Source organism: Telmatherina bonti (genome assembly GCF_933228915.1).
Source record: "Telmatherina bonti genome assembly, chromosome: 14".
NCBI classification, from domain to species: domain Eukaryota; kingdom Metazoa; phylum Chordata; class Actinopteri; order Atheriniformes; family Telmatherinidae; genus Telmatherina; species Telmatherina bonti.
Genome location: NC_136612.1, coordinates 13,889,111 through 13,909,127, shown reverse-complemented (window position 1 = coordinate 13,909,127; position 20,017 = coordinate 13,889,111). Strand labels below are relative to the sequence as shown.

At 41.2% G+C, this 20,017-nt stretch overlaps 1 protein-coding gene across 1 annotated transcript in view; it reads right to left on the bottom strand.

Annotated features, from left to right (window-relative positions):
- The window catches only part of usp43b (ubiquitin specific peptidase 43b), a gene marked incomplete at both ends in the record, with an annotated part of 94,642 nt that extends 75,236 nt beyond the window's left edge, over positions 1-19,406 (bottom strand). The window contains 2 exons of the mRNA XM_079252678.1: positions 13,591-13,737; positions 18,780-19,406. Of these exons, the coding sequence (XP_079108804.1) occupies positions 13,591-13,737; positions 18,780-19,406 (774 nt within the window). The remainder of the gene's footprint in view (positions 1-13,590; positions 13,738-18,779) is intronic.
- Between the last annotated feature and the right edge of the window lie 611 nt (positions 19,407-20,017).

Here is a 20,017-nt window from a genome sequence, read left to right as displayed (position 1 = left end):
AAGTTTGAAACATTAGTTTTATAAAACACGCTTAGTTTGGGTTTTACATACCCAAACCAGTTGGTAAAGATGGTTCAGAAATTCATTCTTTCATTCATCATGAATTCACCAAAGTCACTGCAAATTTACCTCTACCAAATGGCAGAGGTAGTACAGTAAAGGCTTAAGCAACTCACAGGTGTCACTTGAGAAATGGTCATGTGACAATGTGATCTCACCAGATGCATTTCAGCTGCATTTCCACACAGTGTTTGGCAAAACAAAAACAATATTTAAAAAACTGACAAAGTAAAATTGCCATTTGCAGGGATTTTTTTCTATTTAACTATTTGTAACGAGATTTTCTTCTATTCCTACCGTGCCATTTTTACATGAAATGAAAATGTCAGGTTCTTTGTCATTCCCATGTTATTAAATGCGAAAAATGTCATTCCATTACATTTTTGCAATATTTTTTAGTATTGGCACGTCTGAAAATTTACCTCATGACAGTGTAAAGACTTTGATACTTGAGAGGTTTTTCTAAATGTAGGTGTCCAATGCCAGTTTTTAAATGTGATATTTAGGTCTTGTGCAATTCTAATAGGTAATAGAGGCGCAATTAATGATCCTGAATCTGTGAAGGTGCCCATTTGGCAAATCAAACTTTATTTATAAAGCACTTTTCATAAAAAGCTTTGCAACGTGTTTTACATCATAAAAACACATTTAATAATATATATATATATATATATATATATATATATATATATATATATATATATATATATATATATAATCTTCACAGACTAAATAAAATGCATTGATTGACAGGTACCCAATATCCCACTTCAAGATGGAGGAATGCAGAACAGCCGGTTAACTTAGCTTTAGCCGACTTACCTTTGTTAGCTGTTTAGCTCCTGTTAGCTCAATTAGCTCTTAACTACAGGCAGGTCCGAGTTTGCTAGAAGTCAATCATCTACCCCCAGGCTCACAGCCACCCCGCTCAGCTCTACCTCTTTGCCCATTTTTGTATTTTCCATGAAAGACAAAACATGTGACGCTGCCAAAAAGGAGACCGTCGGAACCACCCACCGACCTTCAATTTAGCTCTTTAGAAACCTACAGGAGACGTCATGGAGACTCCGTCCATCTTTTACATACAGTCTATGCTTTAGACACAGCCACACATCTCCCTTTATTTTTTCATTTTTTGTTTTGTTGTGTTTGTTCTTAGTTCTCAGGTCTTTTTGCTGGTTATACACTTTTGGTTGAGCCAGTAGACTTTTCAACTTCCTGTTTGAATGGCATACTTTGAACAGTTTCACATTCATGCTTCTGCTCTGGAAGCTGTTGCTCCTTCCGTAAAAACTAATTTTCTAAACTAGCATTTCTATAGCAATGCTGGATGGATAATAACTGCTTTCCAGGCAGATTCAATTCAACTCCAAACATAAAACTGGACTTTGTGTGACAGGCAAGCGTCTTTGCCTAAATAATTTCTATCAACAACTGTTTAAATCATTCCAGTCTGCCTGGGCTCAGGCACCTGAATTGACATGCTCTTTGGAAAACCTCCACTCAGCAAATCTGAATCCTTTCAACGGTTCAGCTCGGTACTAGATGCCAATCACACCCAACGGGGTTGTGAGTGATTTCTTTATATTAAACGAGGACTCCGTCAGCTGGTTTAACTACAGCTCTTTGCGAAATAAGATGGAGCACGCCGTTTTTCTCTTAGAGCGTGTTTGTAGACGAATCAATGAGCGTTCAAACAATGACCTTTGAAGCTTTGTATGCTGCTTATTCGAGCTTTAATGTGTAAAGTAATAGAACTGGTAGCCTGTGTCACAACTCAAAGATCACATGAAAGCCAACGCTAACCACTGCTTTCTTTCATTTGGAAGCTGTCTACAACTTACGGGAGGGGCTGCTCTCCCCGGAGAACGAGAAGTTGTCTGTCCTTTAAGTGTTATCTAAATCAAGGGTGATACATTGTGTTGTCTGGGGCATTCAGACGGTTAGGACTTAATTGCGTCTGTGCCACAGTCAGCAAACCTTGGGCTTAAAGAGCTGCCTCTGGAAGCAAGGAGCACTGACAGAGAGGTGCTGACTAAAATGTGGCTAACACTTTGGTTGCACATGGAGACATCTTAGATGAAAAAAAAGGTCCTTTTGGTGCATTATTTGCAAAGTGATTTTTGAGGCAGTGGCAATTCCTGGTCCAGAAAGTAAAAGTCCTGTCCGGCAGCTGTTCCAGCCAGTCACCAAATGAGCTGAATTTAATGAGCAGAGTTTATTTGCCAGGTAAACAAGCCTGTTAGTGAAAACACCTGTTCTGAATGTACAGGTAGATTCAAAAACATGGCAGGACTTTTACTTTCTGGACCAAGAATTGCCACATCCGGATCTTAATAACATTAGCCTAAGAGCACATTCACATCAGCCATTTTGATCTAAGTTAGAGTCTGTTTGCTCGGAAAGTCCGCTTCGTTTGGGGAGCTGTGAATGTGCCAAACGAACTCTGATTCGGACCAAAGATGTAGACTTGGTCCGTCTACAAACGCAGGTCTCGGCATGTTTCAAGTGGACCAAATGCAGGAAGTGGACTACAAAAAAACCCCACTTCCTGCATTTGACAGCATTGCATTGTGGGTAAGTAAAGAAAGTCACATTAAGAGTCCTCTGCCCCGTCTGTTGTTCATACTGCGTCCATTGTTGCAGTGTATTTTTGCAGTATACTTGCATAAGATAAATAAAAACCCAAAGCAGCGATAGTTTCATCTCCATGTTTAACTCGCAGCAGAGTTTTCTTCTTCACGCCGGTCTTGTACTCTCTTTTGCTAAATACTAGTGCAGCGCCACCTTTGGTGGGAATGGGGATATATTATTGTAAAGGTTTGGCTTGTTTGACCGACTGTAGCATGAACGCGATCTCAGTCTGATGGATACGCCCCCCTACAACTGAGCCAAGTCTCCAATCAGACCAAGTCTAGCGAACTATCCTGATGTCACTGCAACTTATTCAACACTGAACCGGGTCATGGTGAGAAGCTCAAACACAGACTGGTCATATTTGCTGCTTTCTTACCCGTGCGGCTCTGAATCCACAGGAAGCTGTTTTAGCTTGGAAGGACAGATGGAGTTAAAGGCAGAGTGAGAAGAAAACATACAAGAATCATAACTAAATCATTTGCATTTCGCCTTGACAAAACCAGGGAGGAGCACTGAGTATACTTGTAGTGCTTTCAGACAGACACCATTCTGTTTCTGGCTCCAGTTCCAGTTTCCACTTTACTTCGCAGAGGTAAACATAAACAGATTGGAAATTTGGTAATGAAAGTTGACGGTTAAGCTGTCAGGCTCCAACATAACCTTCAGTTTCCTAAAATAAATATGCAGAGCAACACGTGAATTTCATACAATGATTGGATGTTAAAACAAGCTAACAACAGTCGCATCTTCTAAGTTTCTCCTTTTGGAGAAGCTTTATATGAGCTTCATATTTTTAGCAATTTGAGAACCAACACATCAAAAAATGGTAAGGTTTTTTTTTTTTTTTTTATATATAGGATCTTTATTTGTCTCTTTAACAAAATGTTAAAATGTGTGCGTGAATGTATTTTACTTAATTTTACATTTTGGTATTTGTATTTTGTATGTATATATATATATAAGGGCACATATGTGCAACTTTTAATTTTGCAATGCAATGTAAACCGTGTATACTTTCTTATTGTGTAAAAGCCCAACTAGAGACGGGCATTGTAAATTTGCCTTGGTTAAAATACTGCAGTATGTGCCATCATTCATGGAGCATACTTGTCTCCATCAAATAAAAATAAAATAGATAAATAAATAAATAAAGCAAATTAACCTTTACCATCTATGACCTTCAACAAATCAAAACCATCATAGTGTAGTTTTCTCTTTTCTGCTATCTATAAGGGAGCCAAAGGCAGTTATCAGATTGTGTTCAACAGGATCTTGAGCAAACTTGTTACCATATAATGATGCCAAATGTCTCAGAAACTGTACATATCAACTGTACGTCCCACTGGGCTCTATTAAGTCAATTTGTGCAACTTGACAATCAAGATAAATACCAATCTTTTCTCCACATGCGCAAACCTCAATTTCTCTGATCCATTTTGCAATGCGACAAAGATTCATTTACAACTACAACTACACATCATTTGTGGACATTTTTTTCAAAAGGTAAATGTATATCTGGGTATTAACTGATCCAATACTAGTAGAGCAGCAACATCCTGTTTGCAAGGCACAGTGATGGAGTGGGGTGGTTATAGTAATTAAGTCATTAAGACATCAGTGGAGGTAATCACAGAGCTGAAATGATGTGTGTGTTTAAGGAAAAGGCAGCATAGCGGTACACACTGCTCTAACTAACAGTCCTGCGGCTTATTTTGTGACGCTGGTGTTGCTTTTTGAAAGCACATGCTCATGTGCTGCTAAGCCACAAGCAAAGGTGAACAATGGGGCTACACAAGGATACTCGTTTTGCACCAAATGTTGCACAATAGATGTGTGAAAAGGCCTAAATTCTCTTAGTATTCCCCATATCTCTGATTACATTTACTGTTTACTGTTACTCTATCTACTGCCATTCTCTTTCTGTATCTCAGGGTGCACAACAAGTGTCCCTTTCTTTCAGCCACTTACAAAGAGGCACATTCATGGAGCCAAGACAGAGGCACACACACACATACACACACACACACACACACAGGGTGAAATATCCACTCTTGTAGTGTTTCCTAAGCAATAAACAATCAACAAACCAAGACAGAATGTGCAGTGCATCAGTCAGAGCCATGGGGAGTCAGCGGCAAATGCTGGAATGTGCACAGTGTACGGTTGTTTGTGTGTGCGTAGATGTCACCATCCATTACAAATACAAAAGTGCAAAGCATTCAACACACTTAGTGGATGCAGAGACAAAGTCAGCACAACAGGACTGCAGATGGAGTAGGATACTGTAGGGAAGAGGAGGAGTGTCCCTCATCCTTGGCGTTTCTTTAGGCTCTTTTTCTAATTTGCTGAAGGCGTCTAATAACGCCAACTTAAAAAAAAAATAGTTAGCACAAGGCCACAAGCTCTTGGGTGGAGGACGCAGCTTGCCGACTCCTTGCCTGGGAGTGAGAACGTGCGTGGACTGGTAAACCGGTAAACTGGCTTTGACCCTGGATGGCTCTGTCATTCCGCTAGCATCTCCATAGCCGGGCTGTGGAGGAGATTAACACTGACATGCTGCAACAAACACCAATAAAAAAAACAAAACAACACATAAAATAAGGACCAAAGATAATCCTGACGGATTTTCCCCTCTTCTCTAGCAGCTACCCTTCTAAGTACTTCAAAGTCCACTTGTGGGAGGAACAGTGATATCAGTCTGCATACCGCAGCATTCCTACAGAGGTAAACCACGTCAGAGTTAAGAAGGACAAAGCAGTTGATAAGGCGAGGAGTAAACCGTGATTCACGGCGAGAGAGAGAGTTACTGGAATTACTTCCCTTCTCCGCTTGCATGTTTCCTCCCGGATAAAAGTGAAATGCATGACTACTTTTGATGTCTGCAAAGAGCCCACCCTGGCTGATAGCAGAAGGCCTGGACAAACATAAGAGACAACTGTCACAAGCGATTTTCTGCTCTGGACAGAGGCCATATTGCTGCTATCTCACTGCGGAGATATCTGCTCGCACGCAGCAGCACAGCGTGAGTCATCTCATTTGAACTGCGAGCATCTCCTCTGTCATTGTTTTAATTAAAACTGTTTATCTTTACAGCACCTATCAAGTCCTTTGTCAAAGTGTTTAGCAGAAATTAAACAAGACAGAACAATAGCAAACTATGAAGCTGCAGAGTCACCAATGAGTCAAGCGCTGATTTGTTTCAGACTAGAAATGAGTCTTAAAATGTGGTCAAGAGTCAGGCCAGTAGGAATAAGATGGCTGAAGAGGTCAATGAGAGAATGAATTAAAATGTGTGACACAATAAATGAGACATGTCTGCAACATTTTTCAGGTAAGAACAGATTGACTGAAGCACTAACATGACATGTTCACAAAATTTCCGATCAGTCAAGTTTGGAGGATGTCATCTTGGATCTTGGATTGGAGTGAAATGTCCATCGATGTTCTGCCTCCCACTTTAGATGTCATTATTTATCCTGGGACTTGACTCAATTGTGGATCTGGATCATAAGGGAGGAGCAACAGCTTCCAGAGCAGAAGCATGAATGTGAACCTGTTGAAAGTATGCCATTCAAACAGGACGTTAAAACTCTACTGGGCTTAACCAAAAGTGTAAAACATGCAAAAAGACCTGAGAACTAAGAACAAACAGCAAAACCAAAAATGAAGGGAGATGTGTGGCTGTGTCTAAACCGTAGACTGTATGCAAAAAATGAAAGTAGCCTCCGTGAGGTCACCTGTAGGTTTCTAAAAGAGCTGAATTGAAGGTTGGTGGGCAGTTCCTACTGTATCCTTTTTGGCAGCGTTACGCGTGTCGTCTTTCATGGAAAATACAAATATGGGCAAAGAGGTAGAGCCAGGAGCGGGGCTGTAAGCGTCATTGTAGATGATTGACATCTAGTGAACTCGGACCTGCCTTTAGCTAAGAGCTAACCGAATAATCCAGGGCTAACAGGAGCTAACGGAGGTAAGCGGGGTAAAGCTAAGTCACGTTATTAACTGGTTAAAAACTGCAGTTATTCTACATTCCTCCTTCTTGAAGAGGCAAATTGCGTACCTGTCAGTCAAAAGGACACGCCCCTAAATTTGCAGAATTTCAAGATTAAATTACTTCTATAGGAGGGGTTAGAAAAATAATTCATTCCCCCCACAGTTGTCATGAAGGTAAACCCAACCTATTAAACCTAAAATGGATTTTTTAACCAGGCTGTAAACATGTTTATTTCTACACTGAAGTTGGTCTTTTTAACATGGGAGTCTATGGGGATTCACACTGTTTTGGAGCCCCTAGTGGATGAGGGGGGAACTGCAATTTTGGCCCTTAGGCATTGGCTTCCCTTTTTCACCACCGGAGGTTACCGCTTTGTCTACACATACAGTACCAGTTAAAAGTTCAGACACACTTTCCCCATTAAATCCAATGGGAAAGTCTGCCCAAACTTTTGACTGGTGGTGTAGGTGGTAACTGGCATCACATATACGCTTCAACTCAAACTTATATTTGTTTTTTTAACCCTTTTATCATGTCTACTAAATAAGTGGACACTTATCGAAAGGCTGTCTTCAAGTATATCCATAAGTGAGGGTGGTTGTAGTTTTGCCACTTCAGTGGGCATCCCAACCCGACTGACACTCACTGAAGAATAAACTAATATAGTATAAAATTTCCTAGATACACATATATGTAATGGCCAACTTTACCTCAGTGAGAAACAGGACAAGAAAATAATACTAGTCAATTTTTATTGAAGATTTTTATTATATAAATATGACAATATATTGTTTTTATAAATATTTCTATAGAATACAGTATCAGTCAAAAGTTTGGACACACTTTCCCATTTAATCCCATGGGAAAGTGTGTCCAAACGGGTACTGTAAATAAAATAAATAAACTAAATAAAAAGTTAAATACTATTAAAGACAAAGAAAAACGTCTGTCTTCATGTCTGTAGAAAACCGCCTGTGAAAAAATGTGGCATTGATTTTCTATAATTAATGCATCAGAGAGATCATTTACAGACCAACATAATTTTGTTTGACATTAGTTTAATTTAGCATCATTCTATTCTAAAATTAGCGCATTGTGGTTTATTTTGTGGTGTTATGGTTCTCCTTTGAGTTTCAGTGGCTTGCGAACCAGCAGGTAGCTATGGGGTGGACCCCAGTCGCCCACTGGCCTGAAGGTCAGTGGTTCAAGCCCCTCTCAATGCAGCCCTGATGCAGGCCTAAGCCAGTGTTCCGTGAGGGCCGGTGCCAAGCCGGGATAAATGCAGGGGTTGCGTCAGGAAGCACATCCAGCGTAAAACATGTGCCAACGAAAATATGCGAATACGGCTTTCGTACTGAATTGGTAGGTAGGAGGAGATGCGTCGCTGTGGCGACCCCTTAAAAAAAGGAACGCCGTGGAGCTTTGCTATGTTGACCTGTGTTGGGCCTGATTATTCATTTATATTAAAATAGTTTTTTGTTTTTGTTGGGTTAAAACAAAAAACCCTTTTTTGAAACATGACCAAGCATCAAACCAAGCTAACTTTTAACAAATATTGATATGATTATGTTCTTCATTTTACTTAAAGAGAAGAGCCGAAGACACGTAGGGATCAGCTAAAAGGTAAACAGGAATATTTTTTTGTCTCAACTGATACGATAGATTCATCAACAATGAACAGATGAGGATGAATAAACATGTAAACAATACATGTCAGGCAGAGAAAGACACGCATCCAGGAACTGCTGAGGCACCTCATGCAAGGTTTCTCTGAGATCTTGAACCCAGAATGAGATTCTTTTCTTCTTGCAACTTTTCCTACCCTGAGAAAGCAAACCCATTTCTGTTGTCTTCCAGAGTAAGTATAAACCTTAAAGGTGGAGTATGTAAGATTTTCAATATTTAAAAAAAAAAATTAACTTAAAAAATAACTACAATCATAATTAGATAGTTTTTTTTTAAACATGTAGGTTCCAGTCTGTCCATATTTGATGTGTTATTAAATTTCAAGTTTAATTAATGACAAAGACCCTTCTTAAATGTTTGCCTATCAGTAAAAAAAAGTGCTTTTTGTCATTTGTCATTAATTAAACTTGTAATTTAATAACACATCAAATATGGACAGACTGGAACCTACATGTTCAAAAAACTTTCTAATTATGATTGTAGTTATTTTATTAGTTAATTTTTTTTTTAAATATTGAAAATCTTACATGCTCCACCTTTAAGTTAGAAGTAAGACAATATCCACCCCTAAAACTAGATCAGATCTTCATCCGCCCCCCCATGTTAAAATCAAACATGTCAGTGTAGAACTCTGTGTTGTGCGTCTTTATTATGATTTCTGTTGTGCATCTGATAAAACCATCTCACACAGTGTTGCGCTGCTTCTATCTGATCATGTTGCCTTTGGAAACACAGCAAAATATGTCAACACAACTAAACTGGTTGTTAAGCAAATCTCACAGATTTTTGCTGATTTGACCTCAGTCAGTGTTTCAGTATGTCAATGTGTAATTTATCCTCTCCAGCTTTAAGATCCGTCCTCCAGCGTGAAGAGATTTTATCACACGGATCAAATCTGTTGTTTGAGTCCCTGTTTCTGAACTCTCCAAGAGACATGCTGTCATCCACTGACATTCACCAAACGTCACTGAAGTAACTGGAAAATACCTAAAATCAAAAGATAGATATTTATCAACACCCCCCCCACACACACACACACCCTTAACAGAAAATCTCCTTAACATGATGTTGCAATGTTGTTTGTATTTATTGCTGAGAAGAGAGCTAAACGTTGAGAGAGGAAGTACACAAGAAGAGTTCAGCTCCATGAGTCACGATGCCAAACACCATCATGTAGCAGGATCCAAGTCAACACAGATTTTTTTTAAGCTTCATGTCCTCCACACCTCACTGGCTCTTCTAGGTGTTAACAAGGTGTGGCGACACGTTCCCCAGGGCGCCAAAGGCAGACCTTATCAGCAAGTCTGCAGTCCCTGCCTCCCGTCATGTCCTCTGCACACCCAAGTGCACAGAAAGATCCAATCCAGACTGCCACGCTCGCCAAAAGGCCTCACCTTATCCTCCAAACTAATCTCATGCCGAAGGGAAGCTCAGCTGACACAGGGAGGGGGATTTACTTATTTGACATCAGAAGTTTGTCTGAACAGTTGAAATACGGCTAAAAACACAAATAAACGGGAAATAAAGCTGATCTGCAGCTTATATTCTTGGCAGCATGACCTTGGACTTAAAATAATACACTTTTCTGAGTGTGCATTTCCCTAAACAAAGTATTTTTTCCCGTTTTAAACTGAGTACATCTCAAATTACAAGAAAATACTCTGTAACAATTACACAAACGACAAAAATCCCAGTTATTCACAATCCCGCGTGATGCTAAAGAGATGAAACAAGTTGCACACACGACTCACCAACAGCAACACAGCGCTCCTTGTAAATTAGCGCTCACCCAAACCCGCTATATTATTAGAGGGATATCTATTTCTAAGTAAAAACACATTCTAAATAATACATGAATGTTCTGCTTTAATGGCTCACAGCAGAGCAGTTCAAAGTTGCAATCTGGAGGCAGGAGGATGCACGGCGCCTGCAGGCGTACCTCCAGAAGGAAACATGCTGAGAGAAAATCATCACATCGCCACACTAGCTCTCGCCTTGTTCGCAGGCAATGCATTAGGCACAGCACGAGGGTGCACGCTGCGTGAAAACTGGTCTGCGGAACAAACCGGGACCTCTGTCATGTCATGGTCCTGTCAAAGGAATGATAAAAATAACAACCCTTTTCAATATTGTTGACAATAAGCAGCAGAAACAAGATAAGAATCATTTGTCAACATAAACATTGCATGCTGGGTGTTTGAAGTCTCATTAGTTTCATTGCTGGATGCTTTTAAAGTTCTTATGAACACATTCAGTTGCTTAAAAAACTTTTTAGCTTGAAAAAAAAGCTTGATAAAACTGTAAAAGAAGAGAGCTAAACAAACGTTCTCATTTAAGACAGTAACATAAAACATTTAGCCGAGGTGCACCTCAAATGTCACACAGTAATGACCTCTTAAAGATTTTATAATGCCATTAACCAGTGAAGAGTTTATCTCACATTATTTCACTGGAATTCATCTTCTCATATTTAATCATAATGACTAATGTCGTAGCTGTACATCAATTAAACATGCGTAATGTTTCATAACCCCAATTCCAAGAACATTATCATGCTGTGTAATATGTTAAATTACAACAACAATGCAATGACTTAAAAATCCCACAAAGACATATTTTATTCCCAACAAAGCGGCAACCTCCGGCGGTTAAAAGTGAAGTCTATGTGGAAGTGCATAAAACAGCAGTTCCCCCTTCATCCACTAGGGGCTGCAAAACAGAGCAAATCCCCATAGGCTCCCAGGTTAAAAAGACCAACTTCGCGGCAGAAATAAACATGTTTACAGCCTGGTTCAAAAATCCATTTTTGGTTTATAGGTCAGGTTTACCTTCATGACAACTGTAGGGGGAGTGAATTTTTTTTTATAACTCGTCCGTTTGAAAGTAATTTAATCTAGAAGTTCGGCATATTTAGGGGCGTGTCATTTTGATTGACAGGTACCTGATCTCCCGCTTCAAGTCAAAAGAATGTAGAAAAACCGCGGTTTTTATCTGGTTAACAACGTGACTTAGCTTTAGCCCTAGCTCCTGTTTGATGTCAATCATCAGCCATGACGCTCACAGCCCCCCTCTTAGCTCCACCTCTTTGCCCATATATGTATTTTCCGGGTGAGACGACATGCATGACGCTGCCAAGATGCCGACGGTAGGAACCGCCCACCGAGCTTCAATTCAGCTCTTCAGAAACCTACAGGTGACGTCACGGAGTCTATGTCCATCTCTTTATATACAGTCTATGTTCCCAACAGAATATAAACAACAAATCTGATACTGAAACTGAGACATTTTATCACTTTATGTAAAATCTTAACTCATTTTTTCCTTTTATGGCAGCAACACATCTGTAAGAAGGTGTAACAGGACAACAAAAGGCTTTAAACGTAGTTGGCACAAATCAAAGAACAACTGCTGCGGCATTTGACCACTAATTAGGTTTATAATGTTGATAATACTTTGGGAATCCCACTATCTGCGGAGCATAACGTCATCGACAGACTCAGAGAATCAGGAGGAATTTCTGTGTGAGTGATTCTCTCCAGGAAATCCCTGCAGAAATCACCGACTGAACACAGTTCGAACTGAAATCCACAAATGCAGGTTAAAGGTTAACGCTCCATCATGAAAAGCAGAAGCCAGAGGTGAACATGTCTACCCTGTCTACCCTGGACCAAAGAGACTAAGCTGAAAGCAAATCTGTGGTCAGATCAATCAAAAGTTCCCATTCTTGAAACTATGGACTCTGTTCGGCTGGCTAAAGAGAATGGGAACCATCCAGCTAGTTAGCGTACAAAAGCCTGCTTCTCTGATAGCATGGGGTTGCATGAGTGCCTGTGTGGCCATCTTCCACATCTGTGAAGCTCCATCAATGCTGAAAGTAGATGGAGCTTTTAGAGTAACATCTGCTCCTATCCAGAACAATGTTAGTTGTTCTGGATGGGAATGACTCCAGCAGCTAATCCCACTTCCAGACGATTACAGAACCTTGCTAAAAGAGGAGGGGTTGCTACACAATGTTAAACATCATTCAACCCAGTCTCACAACGTTTTGGGAAATGAGGTTCACGTAGCAGTTATGGCTATTAGGATATTCAATTTCTAACACAATTATTCTGGCAAAAAAAAAAAATTCATACTTACAATATTACAATACTACAATAAAAAAAAAAGGAACTGTTATCAACCTGATTCCTCCTTTTTTATTTGGTTAAGCAGTTGAATGACAATAGAGCAGATATTTAGATAGATTTAAAGATGGATAGTTAGTAGAGATGTTTTTGGCTTTTTTACCGATATCCTAAACACCTTATTTTGTCCAACTCTTAATTTCCGACAACGAGATCCACCAATATTGATATTTTTGGGGCGAGTTCTGCCAAACAAACAAAAATATCTGGATACCTATGCATTGCATTTCATATATTTTTGTCATTTTTAGTTTAAGGAGACGTAGATTAAAAGTTTGATATATAATATATGCATGTTGTGTAAACATTATGTCATTAAAAAAGTAAAATCCAATACCAATCATTTCCAATATTGCATCTCAATGTATATATTGGCCGATAATATCGGCATGCCGATATTATCGACATGCTGATAATATCGGACATCTCTAATAAATAGATGTGTACTTTATGAATCAAATGAATGAAACTGTTGGATAGATGAATGAAACTTAATAAATAGTATATAAATCCACCTGATTATATTAAAGTTTTTATTTCAATAGCTGTTATCACGTCACAATCATCCTCGATGGACTGGCAAGCTGTCCAGGGTGTACCCTGCCTTTCGCCCAAAGACCGCTGGGATAGGCTCCAGCTTCCTGGCGAACCCGAATTGAACTAAGCAGTTAGGATAATGAATGAAGAATGAATGTAGTCATAACCATATATGTCAATTATCAACACATTATTGATTTTTCATTGCTGTATTGTCAAAATCGGTACACTGTGATACACTTAGTGCAGACCATGTTCAGTCCCTACTGCGTTCATGCCCACACACCCTCGTGGCGTGCCAGTCTCTGTCTACCTGGTTGCCCAGACTACAACCGCTGCAGCATTCCCATACAAGGAAATAAACACAAATTCTGCCAAAGTGCTGTTTTTAGCGCTACTGTAAGGAAGTATACTGCACATATCTGTTGTGGAGAAGCACAAGAGGATTTTCTTCACCTCGTGCCTGCAACACAGCGTGGTTTCCTGCTTGCTTACCTTTCCAGGAGCTTTGGTCTTGTTGTTGTTATTGTGAGACGCCAGGATGACATCTTCATGGACGCGATCCAGCAGCCACAAGAGGAATTCCAGGGCATCGTGTTGGGAGTTACCACGAAACTGCGACCCGTACTTGGACACAACATTCTGAAAGGAAGAGAAAAAGACGATGTGGTGACTGAGTCGTTATGAAACTTTGGTGGATGTAGTGTAGATCCACCAACGGCTGGTGATGGTAACCAATAGAAAAAAGATCTGATGATTTGAAGATAGGTTTTAATAAAAAAAAAGTCTAAAAGAATTACCTTCCCATGATGCCTGCTTTGGTTTGCAAGTCCTTTTCTTACAAAAATATGAAGCTCAAGCACAGGCCGGATAGGTTTGTTATTTTAACAGCGGTTACTGAATGGGTGGCTTTCCCTGCCCTCTTCACAGAACGCTGATCAGAGGAATCCTAGAATTGCAAATTTCCACTAATACTCTTCACGCTTCCCCAACCAACACACACTTTGACTCCAGCAGAGTCATTTGTGATTCTGGATTAGCCAGCTCTGCCTTTGCTTAAGACTATAAAAGAAAAAAATAAAACATGCTCATTAAAAAAAAAAAAAAAAAAAAAATTAGGTTCTTTCTCACAAAGACTTCACCTCATGAGCTGCAGCTGGAAGCAGAGGCAGCGATGAGAGATCACGGCATAGGGAAGACACACTGTAATCACTAACATGTGATACACCTCTTACGGCTGCTGCACGCCAACATGCTGCAGCGTATCGGTTGATGAAGCTGCACGTTTGTGAATGGAGAGCCAGACGTTCGAGTCACTGAATTAAATCTCAGCTTAGCAGGCACTGAAGTGCACTTCAGCAAAGCAGTAGACGTTAAGCATGACCATATTAATATCTAAACAGAAGCAAAGCCATTCTGCATGTTCAGAGTAGTTACTGAGATGTGGACAAGAGATCAAACAAAAGATGTGAACAAACATGAAAAACTGCTTGTTGACTCTCAGCACGATAAGATTATCTCATGATCTTGAGTTGAAAGTGAAGCTTCTTCTGCCTGACAGATCTCAAGGAAGTCAACAAACAATCAAACCCTGTACGATAACTGACAGATAAGTAAGTTAGGAAACATCACGGGGTTGAAAACAGAGCTCATGATGAAGCCGAGCAGCATTTTTAATTCAACCAAAACCTTGCATGCCAACTTAGAGCAAGAAAAGCATCAACACACACCTGGCACACCTCCAAGCTGGGGTGGTGTGGATGTGGATGTCCATCTTGCTGCATGATGCACTGTATGCAACACAACGTCTCATCTTATTCACCAGCCTGAATCTGACTTTATTGCATAGATCCAAGCTAATGCAGCAGCTACTTTTTCTCGTTACAGATGCTCTTGAAACGTTCAGGCTTGCATTAATGGCGAAGCATGACCTGCACTAACTTAAAGCCACTGCACAGCCAGTCATTACTGAAGAGCAATAACAGTGATTACCATCAGCTCGTTGAAGGTGGCAATTGTCTCAGTGATATAATTATGGCTGGTGGAAAGGCCATGAGGTTTTTATTGCCGTCTCTGGCATAATGGTCATCCTGCAACGCTAATGCACGTTAGCATTTAACAAAAGATTAAAACAAAACAACAACAAAAAAAGTTGCCGTTGTTAAATATTAAACCATCAATCCATTACTGGATAAATGTTTAAACAGCTATTGTTGGTTGTGTATTTCAACCAATTACCTTTTAAAACTATCTAACATGGTCTTGACATGAGGTAGACCCAACATCGGCTGACATTTTACTCCCAGACTGCAGAAGCAATGCGTGGAAAACTATGTACACCCTTGGAGCCTCCATAAGAATTAAAAGGGTTATAAGCAAACCAGGTATTACTGATCAAATAAATGATGATGATGGTGGTGGTGATGGTGGCAAATACTTTATTCTGATTGGCTGCAGGTTGTCGTTTAAAAAGTATTATACCATGGTCTTGGTGAATATGCTTTGTGTCGGACGGTTCATGCCCCCACGTCGTCCATTAATTTCTGATAATGGACACCTCGTCGGGCATTATCCCTTTAACTTAACTGATCATAGTGGGAATGTATTGGTGTGGAGAATTCAGGTGTGTGTTAACGCAACACCATTGTGGAGAGACATCAGCAATGTAAAAACAGGTGTCTCTAGCTTCATTATTCCTCGGTGAAAAAGGTTTGAACAAGTTGAAAACATTTAAGACAGCTGCCAACCTTCCCAGGAGTAGATGTTCTAGTAATTTCACCCCAAGACCAGACCAGCTAGTACACAGAGGAACTGTAAAAACCAGGATCTACATCTCAGACTTGCCAGCCCTCAGCATGTTCAGTATTAACATTCATGATGACAAGATTTCTAAAAGGCTGAACAAGTATGATTTCTTTGGAAGGATTGCAGAAAAAAGTTTCTTCTCATAAAAAAACAAGACAACATGACAGCACAGCTTGTAAAACTTCATCTAAACAGTCTATAAGATTTTTGTGAGAATGTCCATTTGGCAGACAAGATTTCTGGCCTTAATGAGCAGCATGTTCATCAGCACACAACCTCAGACACACTGTCAAGCACGATGGTGGAGGGCTGATGATCTGGGCTTGCCTTGTAGCCACAATACCAGCAAAGAAATCACAATGTTGCAAAAGTCAAAGGTCAAAGTCAAAGTCTGAAGCTCAACCTGACTGAAATGCTGCAACAAACCTTTAAAAAAAAGAATATATACTCTGCTTTAAAGTATCCTCGCAAACCTCAGTAAGCTAAAACATTGCAAAGAAAAGTGGAGCCAAATTCCTCCATGATGAAGAAAGACTCATAACATAGACCATGGAATAATTACTACAAATTATTTATCACTTTTGTGAAGTAAATAATCTAATATGTTGTTACCAACAGTCAACAACAGGGGTGTCCACAGTGTGTCCTTGAGGGCTGAAGACCTGCAGGTTTTTGCTGGATTCCTGTTCCAACACACCTGGCGTCCATTAAATGAGCAACCTGTGACGTTCTTCACGACGACTGATTGATTTGAGTCATGTGTGTTGGAGCAGGGATGCATGTAGGATTGTGGCCCTCAAGAGCTGGGCACCTCTGGTCCAATATGTTGTTTATGGTTGTTCATCAGAGTATCTACCTGATCTATTAACTTTTAATATATCCTGACAGGTAAAATCCAACAATGGCGGCCTGTTTAAATGGCCTATTAATACATGCTGACTTCTTTGTTCCACCCTCACTGCCGTCCGTCTGCCTTCATGCTAAATGAGACAGTGACTGTGGAGTTACTGTTTGAGTTTCTGGCTCCATCCCTGTCCAGGCCCCTCTGTGCAAACATCTAACCCTGATGGGTGCGGGGCAAGGTGGGGGGATGGTCAGAAATAGCCAAGTGTACTGTCCAGATCAAAAGCCTGCACATCTGCTCCCAGGTTGAAGAAACTCGGCCCTTTAACGGCAACAGCAGAGACACATCTGTGAGAGTGGGAGCTGAAGTCACACTGAATGCTTTACTTATCCCCGAGCACTCAAGTGGTGTTTAATCTTTCGCGAACCCTTTATTAAAGCTGCCTCCCTCCTTCCACCTGTATTGTCTTTTGAGCCTGGTGGTTCTGGAATGTGGCTTAGAGCGAGATCTTTGTTGTTTTATCTCTTTCCTCAGCGGGACATTGAATCCAGATGACCTGGGTGGTAACTTTTATAATATGATTACAAAAGAACATAGACATGAGCTGCAAACAAGAGCAGGAATGTTTAAGTTGGGTGAAAAAAAGACAAAGTCCATAGGCAGCACACTGTCTTGCAAGTTTAGAGGTTTGTAATGTTTGTAATGGTTTAATCTGGATGCTTTAGCTGCAAAATGCATGGTTTTCAGAGGTTGCTTTTAAAGGATAGCATGACTGATAATCAACGTACAAAGGCAACAAATTAACCGAGTAATTGAAACAAAGACCAAACCTTTTTCTGCAGTTTTGAGTTCCTACAATTGGGAGTTATATCATCCTCCCAGACACAAACCTCAGAGCTATCTGATCATTTCATAATCCTTCCTCCAGGCAGCTGTGGTATTACTCAACAGGCAATTTCAGAGGGTTTGGCCTGTGCAAACTCAGGACCTCCTGTGACCAAATCACAGCCAAGAGTAACAGCAGTGCGTGTCGGTGTTTTGCACTTTTAATACACCAAAACATCTCATCGCACACAAAGAGCCGTGTTCAGTCTTTTTCCTTTTAATTTATCTTTTAATCTCTGCAAGATTCTCTGCGCTGATCCCACTAAAATGTAATATCAGAGCGATGTGAGATAAGAGGAGGCATTATGGATTTGTGTTCACGGGGGAGCTTTTCAGAGCACAAAAACCAAAAGAATTAAATACAACCGATTTAAATGAAGGGAAAAAAACACAAATCTGACAACCCTTCTCGGCTCTTCTCACAGGTAAACATCTAACTTGCCTCTAAATGTGCACGCAGAAGTGGTCAAGACACTCCAGCAGTCATCTTTGCAGAGTAATTAGCATTTCCAAGAATAGATCTATTGTGAGTTTCTTTGTTCGCCCGCTCCACATTATCTACTTCTTGCCTTAAACCACGTCTCTGAGAAATCCAGAGCAAAACGCTGCAGGCGGATAAAATTGCATTCCCCCGCCCCAGCGTGGGCAGATAGGAAAGCCTGAGGGTCCCCTTATAGTGCTCTGTCACAGCCCTCCTGATCCTCAGAGGAAAGAGTCTATAGTGGAAAGTAAATCAGCCCCTTTATGTGATGACACACTCTGCATCGTAACAACATCCACTCTGATCTCTGCAGAATGCAGCTTTTTATTGAGCTTTTGGGTTTTTTTACTGGCATATGAGGCGTTCTGCTGGAGGATTCCCAGTGCAGCATGTGAGTCGGGCACCTGCTGAACTTGTGCTGCGACCTCATTAACACCTAGCAGGGAGGCACTAAGGTCAAAGGGCACAACACTGCATGGTGTGGCGTGCAAATAAGTGCTGCATCACATGTCTGTTCAGAACTCAACCAACTCGTTGTTTGTGTTTATGTTTGGCTGAAGAGCAGGTTGGATGAATTTAAACTCTTCTGTCACTAGAAAAACTGAACATTAGTCGACACAACTCGCGTGCACCTGCAGGTTTGGTTTGGTTAAGTTACGTTTTCTGTACCTTGAAGTCCACTGACAGCTGAGGAGTGTACTCCAGAGTCCACAGAGCCCTGACAAGTGATGCCAGCTGCTCCGTGACTTCTCCCTTCAGCACTCGGCTCTCATCCCCTTTAACCAGCCCGTTCACTCTGCTCTGACTCAGGTCCATCTTGTACCGCTCCAGGCCCAGATACTCCGCCAGCAGGTCGGTGTTACTCAGACACTGGACCACCGCGTTCATGAAACAGGTGTTCCCGTGGTTTTTCAGCCCCAGAACACCTGGGATTTTCTCCCCGTACTGGTAAAGTAGTTTCTCCCTGCCGGTGCACAGAGAAGAGGACGCGCACGATGGCGTTTTCACCGCTCGATCCCAAGTCACCTGCGCGTCATCTTTCGCCATCCCTGAGCTGGCGCTGAGGGTGCAAGGTGCGCCATTTCCAAACCCCCCGTCGTCATCCTCCGCGTCCTGCGCGTCAGTGTCTCCAAAGTGGGCGAAAGTGCCCAAAGTTTTGATGATTCTGTTCATGAAGCTCCCCACGGATTTCAGCGACTTCTTTCGGAAAAGCTTGCCGGATTTCGCCTTCTTCTCTTTGCGCTTCTCCTCCTTCGACGTCGGCATTTCCTCCTTGACTCTGCTTTGTCTTTCCATGGCAGCAGCACCTCTCTCTTAGCCCTCTATTGTGACACTGGCACTGTCAAGTCGTGCAAATGTTGAGGCTGGCGTCTGACTTATTTGTCGGTGCCGGTGTCCCTGGTCCCGGACGGAAGACGGGAATGCGCGCAAAGGTGCCACCATCTCTGAGCCAGGAGACGCGACGGCAGGCTGTTATTCCGCGCAGTTAAATCACCTCCTTCGTCCATCCCAACACTTACAGAAAGCCTTCATTAGAGCTCCGGCAGGGCTGTCATGTCCAGCACAACAGGAGCCGCGACACCATCCAGTTGCGCCACTAACTTCGCCTGGAAAATGCCTGCGATTGTGTGTCAGCCCCCCCCCCCATCTCACTCTCTCACACACACACTTGCACCCCTTCCATCCCACTTTCCAGCGCATTCAAGGGATAAAAATTGAGACTCATGGTGGAGATTTGATTACATTTTTTCAGAGATCATGGAGGATAGTTTGGTTAAGTCATGTTATTTCTTTCATTCAGGAGCTTACACAAATATGCCTATAGGATCATCTGCATAATGTGCTTAAAAGATTTACCCTGCAGATGAATGGCTCCGTGATGTAGTCAATATACAGTTATGATAAGT